We start from the raw sequence: 21,119 nt of genomic DNA on the forward strand, positions 1-21,119 counted from the left end.
GTGATGGCAATGATGATGATGATGATGATGATGATGATGACGGAATAAGGATTGTTACTGATCCTGCATGATAAGATAATAAATATGACAAGGAAAACAAATAGGAATAGAGAAGAGGGTGGGCAAGAAAAGGAAGAAATTAAAACTGATAGAAAGAGAAAGAGGAAAACGAAGAGAGAAAGAAGAAGACGAGGAGAGAAGGAGGCATAATAGAATAAACAAAAGGAGAATAGCAAGTTTAAAATGTCAAAACAAAAATAAAGTAAGTTTAAAATGAATGGACTAGTTTCATAGTGCTTAAATTATTTATTATATTCACTCCCTGAGCATCACAATAGTTATTTTTGGACGGTAATGATGTTACATAATGATGAGAAAAAGCTGTAACAGGATATAAGAAAAAAACTAAAAAGGTGAACTATTAACGAATAAACATACAATGGGAACTCGTAACTCATGAGACACAAACTGTTAAGATTTCACCTGCACCATAATACACTCCTCCTTGTTGCAAATTTTCAATAAAAAGAGTCATATTGATTCATATATGATAAAAGGGAACCATATAATTTTTTTTCAAAATTGTGATGAATATTATTGTTATATGGAAGTGCATTTAATCGCAAAAATCGATCAGTGGCCGGGACTAGGGGTTTAAGCCCCTCTCCAAGTTTTTCAATAAACTTTTTTTTTTGAAAGTCAGCCCCAAACTTTAAAAAACGTTCTACGGCCACTGTCGATTGCTAGTGATAACGAAATTACACTACAGATACATCAATTAATGCTTTCTGTTTAAAAAGCTTTCTAGTCATCAATTACATATTGGCAATTCACTGAATTAGGATTTTGACTCAATTCTGAATTTTGAAACGAATGATCCAAGTTAATTCTGAATTTTGAAACGGTTGATCCAAGTTACAAATATATTTTTTTAACAACCCTCTACTAATCTCACATCTCGCCCATAATATTTTAAACCCAATCATTAATCAAACCATTATTTGTAAGGCCTTTTTTCCTTACTTGCAGTAATTTTTAAAATAAAAACTGAATACAATGCTTAATACAATTTATAAACAATATAGAAAATGTGTTAATAAAACAGTCCTCATTATAACCATATCGTGCATACATGTTCTGTGCGTTGTTAATAAAAATATCATCAAAACAACAAATACCGAATGGATTAAAGTCGAGTGAATTTATTTTTGCACTTGATCATGACTTCACCATACAGAATCAAATGTTATTACTTGATATGGGTTCCTCGTTTGGAGCCATTTCTTTAAGTGTGCATACAAATCAGGAATGGCGCCATGATAGTTTGAGAGATGAAGGTGAGACGATAAAGATGACGTCATATTCCCAATTTATATATGACCGATAATTAACGTCTCAGATTTCTGTTTCCTATCTTCCCGTTCTTTTTTCTTTCTTTACCTCCTTTCCCCAACACCTCTCGCCTGGCACCATACCTGATACCATCAGTCTTATCGTAGAAATCGCATTAATCTATAGCACGAGATGTTTTTCCATTAAAAGTGAAGTGATATATTTCCCTGATAACAAGTATAAAGAACAAATATCACATCGTTTTATCATTATAGCACTAGGACCCCGTCTTACAAAGAGTTACGATTGATATGATTAATCTCAAGTATATGGAAATCCATCAACGTTATATATTTTTCTTTGGGAAATTTGCCCAATGTCCTTTGAAAAACAAAGAGAAGCATACTGAATTGTCAAGTAAACACTGTTACTGTATGAATATACATACGTCATTTCTAGAAAATATTTTGAACACAGTCACGTGTATTTTAGATGCTGACCTTGCTGGCTTTCCATAGTTGCAACTGATCGGCTCAATCGCGACTCTTTTAAAGACGGGCCCCTGCCATTTCTCAGAAAGACAATCCACAATACTTTAAGACAATAATAACAAATATAATATTAAGAAGAAGTATGATAATAATACATGTAATAATAATAATAATAATAATAATAACAGTTCTTTCATTGTGCATATTACATTATGATATAACGTCCCTATATGCGCTTCCAAAGGACTTGGATATAATAACCCTGACTTTGGCCAATACATATTATGATGATGGAACGCTAACATAGTGGAAGTAGTGTGACGAATAAAAGAAATTAAACAAATATCATAAAAGGCACATTATCATTGGCAATTCTCTCGATATATACATATATTTTGTTAAGGTCAATCAATGATTATTCGTCCTATAGGGCGTAGTGTTTTTCTCGAAAATTGGGGTCATGCATGAGCTTTATTTGCAATTTATCGAATTTTAAAGAGGTATAAATAAACAGTTGACGACTTGCAAAATTTCATGAATGACACCACGTTGGCGAATAAGTATTGTCGTTACATATAAATTCCTATATCACTTTATTTAAAAATCCCACCATTTGTCGTAATTACCTTCCATACTCTTTAAGTTTATAACAATATCACGCTGCAGTAAGGCCTACGAAACTGAATCCAAACCGATCGATATTATGTCATTGGTGATAACGTAATAACTGTGATCAGTCTTGAGTCGGTTAATTTGGTATGACTGTAGCATTTGAGCGATACACGCTCCTTCTTTGTTGCTTAATTCAGTGCCCCTTATATAAGCAATATCTATTAAAAACATTCGTATAAACAGTACAAACAAAAAGACAAATACAACATAGTGAAACTTTGAGCATTAATCAATTGAATGTAAAGTAAAAAAAAAAAAGGAAAGAGAAAAAAAAACGAGATTAAAGTGAGATAAGTGAAGTTTGAGCAATATCAGATAAATATGCTAAAATTATGATTCATTAAATGGCAAACCCACCCTATGATGCTGATTTGAATATATATATATATATATATATATATATATATATATATGAACAAAATTAAACAAGCCAAACAACGAAATTTCAGATAAATCTGATGCAAACAAAAACAGGTAGGCATGCAAATGAGGGAACACCCAAGCCACTATTCTTTGGGCGAGTTTTATTCTTTCCTCATTATAATGAGACGTATGATTTGGTTCCTTTGAGCACAGATGCAATTTCCTGGCGTCGTAACCTATTGTGATTTGATCAAAAGATTCCATTTTAATTTGTCACATCTCCAAGAATCGGAAATTTCTATGTTCAGCATAATGAAATATGAAAGTGAGTGCGCGACATAATTTGCTCTCATATTTGTTTATCACTCGCAATTATCAGAATTAGTATTATACAAAGATAACGAAAGATTATATTTGATTTTCTTTAAAACATCCGACCAAAAAGGGCCATATAAGTTAAAATCTTTTTGGCATCAATCTATGGTGTACTGATTGACATTTATCAGAACAATGAAAACGTATCACTTGGCTTGAATAAAGTCCACACCTTTTGGCAAGAGCTTGTCCACAAAATCAATGTTGATAAAAGTATATATATAAAAAAGGCATCGAAATTTTCAATCAAGTTACATTGATATAAAATAGTAAAAATTTCACTTCATTCAAATACTGTTTTCATGATCAAGGCTCGGTTCGATTTCAGGCACATCCGGCTTATCCGTATCCGAATCATTGTGTGCAGCCGGTTCGTAAAACCGAAGCGCCAGCGAATAGAAGAGCACCGTTAGAAGATTGCAAACAAGCGCAAGTATTGCTAGTTTCCAGGACAGGCTTTTGTTGTCGTACAGCCAGCATGCACCTCGTTCACCACACGTTTCTTGCCATTGTACACATGTACTGTCAATGATGACACCGAACAAAATGTTGCCTGGAATGACGCCTAAATACGAAGACAAAAAAATATTCATAGTTATCGAGACTATTGTGCAATGGTATGAATATTCAAAATGTATATCGACCATCAAAGCTATATACTGTATACCAACAATAGCTTGTCAACATATTGCACTCATGAAAAATATAATTCCTTTAATGAAATGACATTTAGATCAAATATCTAAATCATTTTGGAACCAAAATAATTAATATCGAAAATTTTTCCCTCCTCCAATTTATACAACCGCCGTATTCCAGTCCCATTTTCGTTAGTGCAAGTATATCCTTTTCATATCCTGCTTGAACTACTTGTATCTTGATTATTTTTACATTCATGTGCACCAGAGTCGATAATGATTAAACTGAATACGCTTAAAAAAAAAATTAAAAACAAGCATCCATATCCTATTTATTGTTCATTAGCTAAAGGCCGTCATATGATTTACAGTCAATTCCCTTATCAATATCATTCACGAAAGATTATTACTTCATTCTTATGCTTGCTTTTCAATTCTTATTCACTCTCTTGCCTTTCAATTTCTAATACCAACTGCCCTTTTTAAGACTTTCTACACGGTGAACGTTATTATCCTCTACATAAAAAAGTAATTTTTTTTTACTCATTTTCCAAAAATTATGAAAACTTGGGTCCATTGAAAAAAAAGATAAATTATTATCTTGGTATCTACCATGGTGACATGGCTCAGCCGATCCAAACCTTCGCTTTCATGGTAGTTATTATACTGACAAGTTTACCACAATGGATGAACATGGCCCTTTGAAGACTTACCAAGTGTTCTGGCCACAACAGAATTCATTCCTAGAGCTACTGGTCGTTCATGCTCGGCAACACACCTATAATGAAACATAATAAGTAGATTTTAGTAGCGCATCATGAAAATGATATTGTGTACATCCCCGACTTGGTTAGGTTTTGATAGTTTATTTGGCCAAAGCGTTAGATATATTATGAGTGGTCATCTGGACGATTTAGCCACCGTACGGCACGCAGTTTTACCATGAAAACATATTTTATTTTAATAAAAAAATTATTTGTTGGTATATACTGTATATATATATAGTATATACCAACAAATAATTTTGTATAATATATATATATATATAAAGAATTAACAAAAATAAAACGTCCGATAAAAGATCTTTGACCGAAATGTCAACAAAATAGACCGTTTGCATGTTTTTTCTTTTTTGACCTTGTTGTTTGCCGCTCAACTCACCAACGCAGAACTGTTTTGATTTACATTGATTTGAAACATCATTGGCACCTGTCAATATTCTGCTCAAAACAAAATACCTAACTATACAAAACATACAATTTTTTCATTTGAGGACATTATGTATACATTCTTACCTGAAAACTATGTTCATCAGAGGCACTTTACCCATGAATATGGCGACTAATACTATATTCATTATAACAATGAATGCAGGTAAGAGATTACATGGTGTGGAGCATTTCCCGTGGTGAACAGTACCCAACATTCCAGAGCTAGCCATTGGAGAACAGACGCAACCAGCAAACGTCTGTCAAAGATAATAAGAACGACGGATATTGGTTGATTTAGAGTTCTCCGGGTCTAAAGGTACCGGGTTCGAGTTGATGTAGCTCTGTATTAATATACCGGCTCTGTAACCTAGTAATCTTTTTGTACCACTAATTATGTCGACGGTTAGTCAGACTTGACTACCAAGGGTACAAGCACGGATCTTGGTAAAAATGACTAACATTCTTTTCCAAATTACTGTATATCAGATGATCCCGCGTGTACCAAAGCTCGTCTAGTCCAAACTTACACAGTATTCAATCATGGTATCGGTCAATTTTACAATTTAGTACGCTAATTTGCCTAGATACCCTATTTAGACACTGTTAGGGTCTGTTACACAAAATTCATTGATTAATATTACTATAGGATTGATTTTATAATGATTAACTGTATTGATAATTATATGCGAGTAACTGTAAAAATAAAATGTCGCTAAGCTTTTTGTTACAGGACGTAGAACCATAAAAGTCAATATAAAATTCTGATAATGTTCAGAATTTGAAGATTACATTTCGAGAAAACATGGTAAAAAAATATACCTTTCACTTTATCATGTCACATCATGTCATATATTACGTTACGTTACATTTCATTGCCAAATAATTTTTTTATAAATGAGCTTTACAGCTGGAATATAGTCAATATTTAGTCTTTTTTTTTGCGCCGTTACATGTAACTTTACAATCCACTTTATGAACTGCAGTCCCCTTGTTATCTTACACCATTCCCAAGATCTTGGCTGCATCCCGCGTGACAGGGGCTAAAGAAGCTGAGGCCGGTTTCTTCCATACACACTGGCTTAAACTTATCGACAGAACAGGAACAGGCTTGGTTGCATGGGGACGTCAAGTCGAGAAGACTAGATCTGTATTTCATCGATCAAGAGAGTGGTGGAGATATTGGACGGTAGGGAGAGAGAGGGGGGGGGGAGAGAGAGGGGTGAGAGGGGGAGAGGGGGGAGTAAGAGAGGAGGTGAGGAGGTGAGAATGAAAGACAGGAGAGAACGGGGAAGAGTAGAGGGGGATGAGTAGTTGGGGGAAGAGAGAATGAAATAACAATTGTCCTTGATAATAAATCTGCGATAAAGTTAAAGTTATATTTCCACTTTTATTGTAACCATTTGTTCGTGACATCATCATTATCACCACCACCTTATTTATCATAATCATCATCAGCAGCATCAGAAGCTGTATCATCATCTTCTCCATCATTATCATTATAATGATCATTATCAGCATCGTTATTCTTCTTCATCATACATTTCCACTAGATTTAAAAAAAAAGTTTAAATCACGTACAAATGAAATTAAGATAGCCATCCATTATTAAACAGTCGGTAAAGATTTTCACAACCGTCCTATACACTCACCCATTGCTGTACGCGGTTGTCACCCCTGCTATCCGAGCCTGCGGACAATGCATGAAAACACCAAGGAATGCGATGGTTTCGATGGTGCTCCCTACGATGGCAAGCTTGATAAGACCCGGGACCTTCAGTTTCCATCGCTTCATCACCCATCCTCCTAGAAACGTCCCTAAGACAGATCCGGGGATCACTGCGATACCTGAATGGATGAAATATGTATCACAGAAGATTCGGCTTGAATGTCACCTTTCTAGATTTGTCAGACATAATTATTGAGCATCTTCGAAATTATTCTACAATTCAAGTAATTATTTTACTTTTAGTAGTTGGAGGTCCTATCGCAGAATGTGCCGGAAAGTAAATCAAACAATGATGTCCAGAAACTAATGGATCTCACACGGAAAGAACTATTGATATCAATAAAAGAACGCAAACTCTCATATTATGGCCATACTAGAAGACACGAATCTTTGTCAAAGAAATCATGGAGGGAAAGATTGAAGGCAAAGAGGAAGAGATGACAGGCAGAAAGATAAACGAATGCTGCAATATAGCACTGGACAGAGACAGATGGTACATCATGACATCCAACCTCTTTAAAGAGAAGGAACAGCCGTAAGGTAAGTTAAGTTGGAGGAATATTTCGGAAAATGTGTGATTTGTTAGGTATGACGGAGATAAATGGAAGTAGATGTTGATAATGATGATGATGTGGTAGGTGTTATGTTGGTGATGGTAGCGGTGATAGTGTCGGAGGTAGTGGCAAAGGTGGTAATTATGGCGGTGGTGGTGTAAGTTGCTGTCATTATTTGGATGATCGTAACTTCGGTCGACGTGGTGGCGGATTTTGACCGTGGAACTGAGGGTTGAGAATACGCATCTTGGCTAGTTATTTTGGTAAGTGATATAGTGGGTGGTGCCATTGTCTGTTGTGGTTGCAGTGATTGTGATGTCTACAATGTGGTCGTCATGTGGTGATAGTGTCGGAGGTAGTGGTGGCGGTGTTAATGGTGGTATTTGTGCCGGTGGTAGCGTATGATGATGGTGGCGATGATGATACTAGTGGCGTCGATGATATGTATTTAGGTAAATTGAGCGATACTGATGTTGCTATAATGGCGGTGACAGTGTCACTTAGTAATAGGTACGGTCGTGGTGGTGGATTGACCGTGGAATCGAGGATTGATGATATACTTTGTAAGTCATTTCGGTAGGTGATACATCGGTGCAAATGGGGCTATCCGGACTTTTCGCATTTACTACGGGAAAATTCTCTACAAACGCACCAATACCTTTGAAAATACAAGTCAAATCACAATGGAGAGCTGAGAGGCTTTTCTCGAAAGTTGGTGGACCAGTGGAGGCGGAAGTGATCAATTGTGTTTGATGGTGTCGTGTTTTGGGGTGTACTTGTGTAGGATTTGACTAACCTGTAATGATGGTAGCCATGCTCGATGTCACCATGAATTGATTCTCGAGGAGTTTAGGCAAGAAAGCGGCAAAGGAGTTGATGAGGAGGATATCGGGGACGGTCGAACATACAGTGAAGACATAGGTAGGGTTGATAGCCAGGTGTTTCAGAATCTTCAACACACCCTTGATCTCCTGGACTAGACGAGACGACTCGCTGCTGGACTGTCCTGGGTGCCCACCTTTGTGTAGGCCAGAGTTCTTGTGAGACTCCACAGGCTTCTCAGTTCGGATTTTAGCAGTTTCTTTCGTTACACACAAAGGTTTTGGATAGAAAATTCACAAATAAAGAGTGATTGCATTATTTTCAAAATGATACAATAGAATTAGTATCACAAATGTGAAATAAATCACAACCATAAAAATAACCAAACAGTTCATAACACATTTTTAAACTGACATTTCTGAAATAATATTGTTTCTTTCCTCTAAAATAAAATCAGGTATATTTACCCCTTATCAAGCTTGCTCATTATTTGGTTATTTTAATTGCAGCAGTGCACTTGAAGAACAATAAAAACTTAAATCAGTAAAAGCTTTATTAAACATCATTACTTTTCTTGTATGGTATTACAATTATACGTATACATTTGTTTATTGCTGGCTAACTCACTTGGTAATTCCCTAGGGAAGAGTCCGATGGGTATAGAGAGTATGATGATGACTAACCCGGCCACGATGAAGCCTAACCACCAAGCACCCACCCAACCAGGATCTGATGGAGATACAGACACTCTGATGACAAAGTAAAAAACAAATTATTTAATGTGCATTATTGTGCATTAGATTGAAAATCTCAATCTAAGATTTAGAACGCAACCTTTTTTCAATCTTATTTTGGATTGGTCTTCAATTCAATCAATCTCTCAATGATTTGTTTCAAATCAATGGAATTTTGAATTTTATTCAATTTGTGTAAAAGAGCGAATCTGCAGCCGTCTTTTTTTAACGAGTGAATATAATTTCACTCTCAACTGAGTTGAATTCTACTCGCCTTTGATTGTCATTGACGATATACTTTCAACCATTCATTCTCAATCTTTCAAAGAGTGAGCCAAGTCATTGTTAAAATAAAACGAGATAAATTTTTATTATAATGACCCGATTCGAGCTATTAGTGTATAGTATTTTGAAGATATAGTATTCGCTTTGATAACATAATATTTACTCATCGAGCATTATTATTATCGGTGCACATTAATGAATTGAACAATTTGCAATTTGTTTTGTCTTTTACACTTACCACGGAAACTAATTAAACGAAAGGAATTTGCTAAACTTTCATTTACACCCATCAGAGAACAATAATGAAATGAAATTAAAATCCAGTCCATATTTTATTGTTCTAAATAGACATGAAATGAAATAGTCTGAAAATTTGCTTTTCCCAATTGATCGCTGGCCCGGCAACCGCTGTGCAGCGCCAGGTCGACGAGGCTCTATCCCTAATTGTTGAACGCCAAACAGGGTAGCAGCAACTCCCATCTTCTAACGTCTTTTGGTCTGACGCGGCCAGGTTTTGAACCCCCGACCTCCCGGTTGTGAGACGGACGATCTACCAACTGAGCCAACACATTGGTCAATAAACAATATAATGGTGTCATACGGATGTTATAAATCACATGCAGAGAATATCACATGAATAACATTATTGTCCTTATTTCCTTTTGGAACTCCAGAACAAATAGAGATCGAAACTGTAATATTGTTACATACAGATATTAAGAATTGAAATGAAACGAATTACCCGGGCGGCATTTCAATATCTGTATAGATGTTGAGGAAGAAGCCAGCTAGAAGATATCCGATTGCAGTTCCAAAGGTTGCCATGGTGAAACATGTACCTGTAAAGAGTTGCCATGGTGATATTCATTTCAATATCCGCTTAAAAACAAAGCTCTATCAATAAAATGTCGCCAATTTGAACTGATCAATTAAGTTAGAGTGAGGCCTGCATCGCACTACTCATCTATTTCAATTTCAGCTAAGTTGCGGTGAATCGACAAAAAGGCAACACATTAGATTTTATTTATGGGGTAAAGGGAGATTCCACTGAACTTGCACGTGATTGCAGTTACCAAAGGGCGCATTCGCTTAGGCTGGGTTCACATAGAAATATACGGTATACGGTATTCTCTATTCGCTATTCGCTATTCTCTATACGGGCATGGCGGGTCACATAAAGGTAGCACGCGTGTCCTACTTTAATATTCAAAATGGATACTTCAGACGAAGAAGATTTGGCTCTTCTCCTACTGGCCGAGGCTGAGGAGGTACATATGAAGAAAAGAAGAACGGTACGGGTACGACAACACTTCCAAATGCGACCTGTGTTGGGGGAGTTCCACACAACATTTAAAAATTGTGATAGATCACCCTGATGAGAAGGTGTTTTTTAACTACATGAGGATGTCGTACGACAGCTACAAAGGTTTAAAAGACCTGATTTTGCCCCACATCCGTCCCATTAGATCAAACTGGAGGAAACCGATATCAGGAGAAGAGAAGCTTCTTTTGACGATCAGGTGAGTGAAACAAATAGGCCTAACAAGTGAGTACGTGAATAAAAAAAACCATTAGTCATAAGTTGTGATGCTACATAGCAGAACTAATGTTTTATTAGACATGTACCAAACTTCTATATGAATGCAAGTTGACCCAACTCAATCTGATTATAAAATTGACCCAACTCCATGACTCCCCCCCCCCCCAAGAAACTGAAATTTTACGGTTACAAAAAGTAAGCATAGAGACTGCTGTTCTGATGCAGTGTTGTGTATCATGATGAAATTATAATGTTATTAAACAAAATATAATCAGTTTAATTGATTTACCCGAAATTTCAAGGTAAAAAAAGACAGAACGAAAAATGCAGAGCCCACATAAATCATACAGCATGTGCATGAGATAAACTCTGAAGTGCTGGATAACTTACATATGACGGCCATGTGCTATGAAATTCCAACAAAATGAGTACCAAGAAATCATTTCATTTGAACTTACCTCATTTAACCAACGCACACAGTAAATATTATAGGGAAATTCAGAACACCACCTGCCACGTCTGTATACGCTGCACGAAAATCTAACAAGTACGATTCCCACTATTACCGTGTTTACACTTAATCGGCATTTGAATCGGCTCGCGGTTCTGAACCGCGAGCCGATTCAGCATCGGCTTTTTCATAGCGTGTAAACGCGAGCAACTTGAATCGGCTCGCGGTTCAGAACCGGCAATTTGCACCACCAAAGTAGTAGGTTCTGAACCGCGAGCCGATGCAGAATCGGCTTTTTTACTACGTGTAAACAGAAAGCCGATTCTGCACCGGCAATTTGTGCGCATTTCAATTACTTTAGCATTGTGACGTAATTGTAAGCGCACTGATCCAGCGTCGTCTTTATTATGACGTATATTGTAGGTATGCGTATCATTTCAGGTTTTTGCATCGGCTCGCGGTTCTGAACCGCGAGCTGTAACAACGTGTAAACGCAATCCAAATGCCGATTCTGCATCGGCATTTGGTTCAGAACCAATTGCCGATTAAGTGTAAACACGGTATATACTATACTATACGCAGCTATACGGCATTTTCGTATAGTGCCCTCTCATGTGACCCGGTATTAGGAAATCCTATTGTTCGATTCAAGCTATTCGCGTGCCCTCGAAAACGTGCACCGTATACCCGAATAGTATACTTCTATGTGAACCCAGCCTTATAGTCACGTTTTCCAATGTGCTGGACACTAGACGATTAAAATATCGGCACATAGGCTGTTAAATACTTTCAATAACCTCCATCAAAGACCCTTTTCTATAAACTACAATGAGATTGTAATACTTTGTAGTTGACCTAAGCTAACCAAATTACAAATCACCGGTACGGAGACTCAACAACGAGAGGCCACAACTTCAATAAAGTAACAAAATAAAAATAAAAACGTTTCAACACTATATTTAGACAGCATGCTTTTTAAGAAGTAATGTGAATAGTTGGATGCTCTGCCAAATGAAGTAGTCAATGCTGCCACCTTTAACTACTTAACGTCATCCCTAGACAGGTATTGGCACAATAATCCAATCACGTTTGACCAATATTTGAGAAAGGACGGAATAGTAAAGGGGGATAAATGAGCTAGCTTCAAGTCTCTGTATACACCCAAGCATAAACAAGTAAAAAAGTGTGCCTTTATATCCAAAATACTGCATCTTTCCATAGTCTCCTATATCATGACTAATGTTTTAATATTTACATGGACTTGTTTCTGAAGTAAGTATATATTCTCTTTATTTATAAGACATGTATTCTTTCCTACATCGTGCCCGAAATCACACAAGAAACACACACATACCATCGCACCCTTTCCTTAAAACTTACTTAAGTACATTCCATTCTGTTTGGTCGTGATGCTCTCATCGAGGAACACAACCCCGAGGCTACCCGGAGGTGTTGCCCCTATTCCCGCTATAACTTTGGCTGCTCCAAAGAGAATGATATATTTTGATAATGACAAACTGCTCTTTCCGCTCCGTTGACAACCATCAGGCGAAGATGTTGACGTACTATTCGCCTGTGGGAGTTGGCACGTCGTTTGTCCGGCGACTTTTTCGACAAAATAGGCGTATCTTTCTGTCGTAAAATGGGGCAGGGCAAAAAGCAGTGAAGCCATGCCCACTAGAAAGCAACCAATCGAAATCCAACGTGGCTTATTGCCACGCCCACCGAAGTATGTAACTGGTATCATCGAGATGATGACGGTGAATTCATAGATGCTCAATAAAGTACCAATATCTCTACTGCGCAGCTGGAACCTTCTTTCGATAGACGTGATCGCACTATTTGTAAACCCATCCTCGATCATGAGCTAAAAAAAATGGAAAAGGAAAAGAAAGATGTGAAATAATCTAATAAGACAATAAGAGTCCCATTTATTTCACATTTTTTATGAAATGTCACTCTTTATGAAAAAAACTCTAATTCGCACAAAAGTTTGATGAAAATAATGTAAGCGGAAAAGATTACGCTGTAGTCAAAATTTTAGATTTTCGATACATATATATATGATCATTATAGATTTAAAACAAAACGATAGAAACAGATACCGTAAGGAAAAGCAGTGATGATAGGCAGCCACTTCATATTCACCAAAGATCATTCTGTCATGGTAAGCCTATGCTCATTTTGAAGATAATGTATCAGTATTTCCGTCATAACTCTGTTTATTCTTTCTCATTTTGTTGAGGTGTCATTTTAAAGAGCAGAAATTTATATACTTCCGCCAAATAACTTTTGATAACTTATCTTTAAATTGTTTATATTGACCCATGCGTGAACATGGTGAAGTATTATCTATGACATGAGTTTCATGAAATGTAACAAGAGGGTATGTAGATTCATAAAAAGCGATTATTAAAGGGGTATCCAGCCTTGGCCATAAAATGTTGTGTTGGGAAGGAGAAAAATAAATTAAACAAATTGGTGAAAGTTTGAAAGAAATCGGACAAGCAATAAGAAAGTTATAGCCGCTTTAAAATTGAAATCACTAATACTATGTAGATTTCAAATTGGCAACTGGGTAAGTAAATTATGACAAGGGGCAAGGACAACTTTCCCATAGGCCATGTACTTTATTATCAGGATTTGTGGTTTTCTCTTAAGCACCCATTCCCCTTGGGCAGTAATCTAAATATAACCCAGGTAGTATATTGTTTTATGTCCTCATGAAAGAAAAATATAATTGGAAATAAAACTTTTGGGAAAAATTACATTTTAGCCATATTATGTATTGGAGTACATGGAAGAGTAGTCCTTGCCTTACATCACTATGACATCCCATATGCGGCCAATTTGAAGTCTCCATGGGTATAGTGATTACCAATATTTACAACTTTTAAAAATCCATAACTTTCTTGTTGTTTGTCCAATATTGTTCAAACTTTCACCTATCAACTTGTCTGATTTTTCTTTTCCTTATAAAAACAAGTTTTTATTTGGGTTGGAGTCCCCTTTAAGGGGAGGGGGTTCAGGGACGCAAAATGGACACTTGATCCATCTCAATCTCATTCCATTATTTATTGGAATTGAGAAAGCCATTCAGTGCGTGTCTTAAGTACCGAGTTGAGTTTTATCGAGGTGTACTATTGTGAATTTTGTATTTTACTCTCAGGTAGCTAGTATTCAAAATAACGAGTGAAGCGATGACTATTAAGAACCGTTATCATTCCAAACGTTAACAATCGTTTTCGCTGATCCGCCTCAGTGCCTGATTCCCATTGACTGATTGAAGTATTTATGCCCCGTAATCATATACAGTAACTTGATGCAGAGCAAAATCTATCTTTTCTTATACTGCAAAAAACAATTCTGTCTTAGCAGCAGTATCCCTCCCGGGGCATTCCTGTTTCAAAAATCTTCTTTTTATGGGTATATATTTTAAAGATATATGCTCTGAAGGTGCTATAAATATATAACCTATTGTTATCATCATGATACCTGTAATTGATACATTTTTAAAAAGAATTTAGGTATCGGTAAGAGGAAATGAAGATACTCCTATGAGTAACTTAGTAAAATTGTGTATTTATAAAAATAAGCTTTCCGACCAAACTAATGAAAAGAATAACAATGATCCAATTTAAATTCATAGTTATTTTCAGAAAATATACGGTTAATCAGCGGCTTCAAAATTAATCATATTCAAACCTGCCATGGAAGTTTAACATATTATATCTTATCTGAACTGGAATACTGCTTACCGTCATGAAAGCGGCTCCACTCAATGAAGCCAGAAGCCAACGTTGAGAGTTAAATCGTTGAAGCCATCGAGGGCGCCAATCACACCATCCACAGGACGTCACAATTTCTTTCGAATTCGACGTCGTCTGCTCGTCCGATTTGAGCCTACTGCTTTCATGCCTTGAGTTTGGTGCTGACTCTTCCATCTGAACAAAATGGGGAAAAAAACGAAATTAAACAAAATTATGATGATGACATACGAACTTGCAGTTTTTGTTTAATTCTTTCATGTCGGATGAAACCGTCCATTTCCGGAGTTCGATTAAAGTATACCATCAATCGCCTCATTTCCCCTCTCAAAATTAATGAAAGGTCAGAACTTCCGCGCTTCGCACGGGATGAACTCACTACCTCCTCGTTGGGCGGACTGATATTTTCACATTCAAGCTCCTTCATCATTCAAAAAGTGTCATCGTATCAGAATATTAGAAGGTAATTTGATCATTTTCTCTCAAATTTCGATTTAAAAGAAGCGAGAATGGACCCCCAGCTCCCTAAATTCACCTGGTTATCGAGCCCTAATGACGTAACCTATACATTATTCAACTGCTCATGTCAAATAATATACATTTGATACTTTTCAACTCATTGAAGAACAAATGCGGCTATACATAACAGAATCACATACAGCATAAAGGAAGTGATTTGCATTTTTTGCTGCCGAACGTTTGTCAAGATAAAATAATGCAAAGCATTAAATAACAATTTTCTCCGAATATAAGCTAAGTCAAGCAATGATTACAAAACAAACCTTTCGTTTGAACTGGTAAAATGTCACATGATATAAAGATTTAACTCACAACTTCTGGAACAAACTATACTTGATACAGGTCCTACTGTTCATGTTGAAAAAAAATAGATCGAGTCTCATTATTCTACCTTTGATACATATTTTCATATGAATACCAGTGGCGTAACAGGCGGGGGGGGCAGGGGGGGGCAAGCTGCCCCCCTGGCGAGTCTCATTATTCTACCTTTGATACATATTTTTATATGAATACCAGTGGCGTAACAGGCGGGGGGGGGCAAGGGGGGCAAGCTGCCCCCCTGGCGGATTTCATCGGGAAAATAAAAGAAAAATGGGAAAAAGAAAAAAAGGGAAAGGGGAAGGAAAGGGCAAAAGGAAAGGAGGAAAAGTAAAGGGAAAAATGAAAAGAAAACGAAGAAAAAAAAAATTTAATGGAAAAGGAAGGCAAGCGGGAAAATGTACGAAAGAAGAACATTTGAGAAAGAACAAATCATTCCGAAATAGGCCTATGTCATGCAATAGCACGGTGGGAAATAAATTAAAAGATGATAAAATGGCAAACAATAGCGGGAAACGAAAGTAGAATGTAATTAGTCGAAAGCTTAATTGGAAAACAAAGAAAAGGGACACGAAAAAAAATAATAACACGACCGGGCTGCCGATGATTGAAATTAAAGAGCGGGAAGAAAGATGGACTGCATACAACATTGTGCTATAAGCTTACCTAAATTTTATGCAAATAAGCTACCGGGGCTTTGCCCCAGACCCAACGCAGTAGGGGCTCTTCATTTATAACCTTCAAATGGCTCTATAACGCCCCCCCCCCCGTTAAATCACGTTCAATCACTGGCATACAGGTGCGCGGGGGGGGGGGGGTCTTGGTTCCACACCCAAGAGGAAATAAAAGAAATTATAGGAGACAACGTATAATGAAATATGTTATTTGCTGAATATAATGGAAAAATCTATCACATAATTAGAATTTAATTTCAATAGGCAATTTTTTTTTCCAGCTCGCTTTGCACGCTGGCGACTTTTTACAACTTTTTTCCACATTGCTATGTTTTGCCCCCTCAAAATATTTGGTTCATTACGCAACTGGGTTGAATAAATGTGTTGTGTAAAAGCTATATTTTGTATATGCCCGCGATTTGATTAAAATAACGGCAATCTGCGAGGTTTAAATGGCTTTGATATCAAGAAGTTCCGGGGGCTCCGCCCCGGACCCCAACCGCACATCACTGCGTATGGAAGGGTTGGGACATGGCCCCAAAAAGTTATACAAACAAGATCCCAAAAAAAGGAGGAAAGAAAAGCAAAGGAAAAGTGTAGGATATGATTTTATTTACTGAATATAATGTCAAAAAAAAACTCAAAGTTAGATTCTCATGAAAAGTTGATTTTTTTTTCTCGCTCGCTTCGCTCGCTCGGGACTTATATAAAGCACCTTTTAAGCACATGGGCTATACTGCGCCCCTAGTTTTTTTTTTACCCTTCACGCTACAGCCGCATAGAATCCTGTTCACAGTGGCGTACAGACCAACAAAAAAAACTCTAAAGAGAGAAAAGTGAAATATATTATTCTCTGGATATCATGTCAAAATCCATCACAAAATTTGATTTTTGTATTAAAAAGGTCAAATTTTTTGCTCGCTCGCAACTTTTTTTTTAAAGATAAATTCTGCCCGATACGCAATATCTGGCCTTCTCAAAATAGTCGCCTCGTTACACCTGTTCATACCATGATATGACCGGGAAATTTTTGGCTCTTGCCCCCCCCCCCCCCCCCTGGCCACCGACCCCTGTTACGCCGCTGATGAATACACACAAAAGTGGGCGCGGGTCAGAATACCTATAGTAAGCAACTGTGTGTAGAAGTCCGATCATAATTATAATAAGCAATCTACTTTAGATGAAAGAATTTGTACAAAATAGACTCGTTCTAATGGAACCAGTCAATTGTCTGATATATGCGATTCAGCTACAGTCTATGGTTTATTTCCTGATGTACACAATCCCAGGGTAGTATGCAGATTTTTTTTTACCGGGGGAAAAGACGCATTATAGAATTTGGAAGGCTAGAAGGCGATAGAGCGAAGCGACCGAGCTTGCCATGAGGGTGCTTTTGCTTTTTCTAAAGTGAAATTGAATTTCTTGCACATTTAGTGATTGATGTGAAAATTTTCAGTAAAATATACGTTTTTAAATTTCTGGGGGGGGGGAGCAACTGCCCCCTGCTATTAGATTGTAGGGGGGAATAGTAGTAGTAGCAGTAGTAGTAGTAGTAGTAGTAGAAGTAGTAATAGAAGAGTATAATTGTAGTAGTATAGTAGAAGTAGTCGTAGTAGCACTAGTAGTAGTAGTAGTAGTAGTAGTAGTAGTAGTAGTAGTAGAAGTAGAAGTAGTAAAAGTAGTAGTAGTAGTAGTAGCAGTAGTAGTAGTATTAGTAGTAGACTGATATGTTGACGAAATTGATGGAGACAAAATGAATATAAGACAACCTGAAGACAGACAAAATGGTTATAGCCTACCTATGCTGGGCTAAATAGTTGTTAAACGAAATGTTGATGGACAAAGTGATATCACACTGAAAGTTAGACCATGTGATGAGTGGACAAGAAGACAGTAGATTAAATGTAAAGTCAGCCCCACAACATCATCATTTATATTGATATTCAGAGAGATAGAAAATAAGGCTATAAATTCAGCAATGGGACGTTATGTTCATTGTGTAAGGGTTTTTTGGTAGAATTTCAAATTTCCCCAGTAATTATGATATTCTTTGTTTCCCCTGCAGAAAAGAGAGAAGAACCAATATAACACAAATTCTTTACCAGTTTTTGATCTACGGTTTTTTTTATGACGCAAAGGCAATTCAGACGCCATGTAAACAACAAAATGTGCATGTTCTGTGTAGCGGTTCTGACTCTCGCCTTGTAATCAGAGGGTCGTGTGTTCGAATCCCACCATGGCCTAGCGTCCTTTGGCAAGGCGTCAATCCACAATTTGCCACTCTCCACCCAGGTGTTAAATGGGTACCTGGTAAGATGCGAAAGCCTATGTAGTATGCCTAGCAATTGAGTCTTAGAACTCTTGTTGGAATGCTCCCCAGGGAGTGGAGAAGGTGCATACATTGTATGCGGGCATGCAAGGATCCGATGACCGGGGTAATAATATATCTGTAAAGCGCTTAGAGACGTCGTTCCGATGTGTTAAGCGCTATATAAATGCGGAATATTATTATTATTATTATGTTTCAATTCTTGACATTTAGTACAACATAAACAAGTATTATTATGATTGCAAAACCAGTGTTTGTCCATTCTCCAGGAAGTTCATTACTACCAAGGAAACACCAATGCATGCAATATCAAAAATAGGAGTACTTACCTTATGTTGCTGGTGGTGTTTCGTCGGCCTATCCCAATCAAAACCTTAAATACATGAACGTGAAGTTCAATGTCTCTGTAGTGTTGCACCAAATTGACGGAAAACTCAAAACAGGATCTATAATTTGCTAACCTTCGGAAATAAATGAATGAATGAATGAAGAACGAACAAGCAGTGCATCATCTGTTCAGAATGAACCCTCGCTATGGTCTTTATTGTTCATCCATTGTAAATGCTCAGTAACAACACACTTTCACCAGTCACACTTGAATTAGAAGCACGACCTATCGATATCCAGTGCAATACAATCTTCGGTTGAATATAGCTCCCCTAAATGGCGGAGTCTGCGTCTGTGTGACTCACGCTCGTTTTTCGAAGCCTCCTCCCGCACTTGAAGTTCTTCACTGGCCCTTGTTCTACTCTCTCAAACAAAATAATGCAAAATGAAAAGAAAAAACTATTTAATAAAAACCTGATCATATCAAATTGTTCTTTCTGGTATTAAGCAAAGTTGATAGAACTGTTTCCCATGTAAATATGTCTAGTTACATAAAATCTCAACCTTTTCTTTTCTCCCGTGGACAATCGCTACAATATGATACGTGTTCTTTGTTTAAACAGTGAGGATGTCATTGATAATAACATAAAACACATCGGATCTCCTGCAATACGACGCTTCCGTTCATGAAAGTTTACGCTGAACGTAGCTGACTTTTTTCAATCAGCTATATTATGATATACATAGTTTCATATACAGTTACAGTTATGATGTAAATATAGTTTCACTATATATATAATATATATAAATATATATAATCATAAATGGTTTGGTAAATGCCGTAGAAATAAAATCGTAGATTTTAAAAGGAGCATATTTTATTTCTACGGCATTTACCAAACTATTTATGATTATTTTATTCCATATGCCGAAGCAGACTATTTCTATATATATATATATATATATATGTGTGTGTGTGTGTGTGTGTGTGTGTGGGTGTGTATGTGTGTGTGTATATATATATATATATAGTTGCTATATGCATATAGTTACATGCGTCTTGTGTATATTTTTGATCGCCTTCTGCCTATTTCAGATGGTTTTTTAACAGTTCTTCAAATCACCATTTAAAAAAAGATGATGAGAGATACAGGAAGGGCCTATTTCTTTTTATAGAAAAAATCCCAAATAATCTTCTTTTAAATAATAATAATAATAAATTCCACATTCGCTTTGAATACGATTATCAGTTTTCAAAAGAATTCCAAAAGATTTCCGAATTCAGATTGTCCTATTACTTTGATATCTTTTTTCCCCTCATAATTGAATTTTCACTCGAATATTTGTCATCCAAGTTATTGCATAAACATAATCCTTATTTCAATTAACATAAAATTGCTTACCGATTTCATATCCGTTTTACTTTGTGAAATGAGGCCTTCTCATTGTCGGGGCCATAGCTCGAGTCGAATGATGGGATGGAGGAATATAATGACACTGGATCCTCCAGGAATTGTAAAAATGGTAGAGTTCCCAGTCTTCTGCGATACCGAAACGGGGAAGAACTAAAACACATGGAATTCAGGAAAAAAAACACGGAAACGGAATTTCATTAGTGAAATCAGCCATCAAACCGGAACACAGTGTCTTTATATTATGTTTGCCAGGCTTGATCTGCATAAATAACATTTTCTAAAATTATGCACGAATCACAATTAATGTATCATGATGTTTTGCTGAGAGGCACATTTTTTTTAAAGTCTTACAAAAGATTTCCTTGCGTGAGGACTTACTTATACACTGTAGAATAAACGTGTTTAATCTTATCATTATTTCTTATCGTTTTTATGTTCTCAATTTCCTTATTCTTTTTTTTTCTTCTTCTTATTGGTATTATCATAATTATCACTATTATCATTTTTATAACGGTTGTTTTTATTACTGTTTTTATTATTATTACTATTACTATCAATGTTATTATTGATATTATT

General features: G+C 36.5%; 1 protein-coding gene across 2 annotated transcripts; it reads right to left on the reverse strand.

The window, feature by feature from the left end:
- Nucleotides 1-1,527: 1,527 nt before the first annotated feature.
- Nucleotides 1,528-19,219, reverse strand: LOC129259771 (solute carrier organic anion transporter family member 4A1-like). Of its 2 annotated transcripts, none has more exons than XM_064098950.1 (11): nt 19,131-19,219; nt 14,953-15,138; nt 12,575-13,061; nt 9,946-10,042; nt 8,812-8,933; nt 8,159-8,443; nt 6,732-6,927; nt 6,083-6,227; nt 5,167-5,339; nt 4,585-4,649; nt 1,528-3,798 (listed from the first exon to the last, which is right to left on the reverse strand). In XM_064098950.1, the coding sequence occupies exons 2-11, from the start codon at nt 15,136-15,138 to the stop codon at nt 3,521-3,523; spliced, it is 2,034 nt and encodes a 677-aa protein (XP_063955020.1). In that variant the 5' UTR covers nt 19,131-19,219; the 3' UTR covers nt 1,528-3,520. The 2 variants fall into 2 exon arrangements, with proteins under 2 accessions (XP_063955020.1, XP_063955026.1); XM_064098956.1 differs by lacking the exon at nt 19,131-19,219 and adding an exon at nt 15,744-15,824 and having other exon boundaries at nt 3,425-3,798.
- Between the last annotated feature and the right edge of the window lie 1,900 nt (nt 19,220-21,119).

Source organism: Lytechinus pictus, chromosome 1 (assembly GCF_037042905.1).
Source record: "Lytechinus pictus isolate F3 Inbred chromosome 1, Lp3.0, whole genome shotgun sequence".
Taxonomy (NCBI): domain Eukaryota; kingdom Metazoa; phylum Echinodermata; class Echinoidea; order Temnopleuroida; family Toxopneustidae; genus Lytechinus; species Lytechinus pictus.

Coding starts and splice junctions, on each gene's coding strand:
- LOC129259771 (XM_064098950.1), bottom strand. CDS start 15,138: ATGGAAGAGTCAGCACCAAACTCAAGGCATGAAAGCAGTAGGCTCAAA. Junction 8,444..8,811: donor CTTCCCTAGGGAATTACCAA/GTGAGTTAGCCA, acceptor GTGTAACGAAAG/AAACTGCTAAAATCCGAACT. Junction 5,340..6,082: donor GCCAAGATCTTGGGAATGGT/GTAAGATAACAA, acceptor TATCTTTGACAG/ACGTTTGCTGGTTGCGTCTG.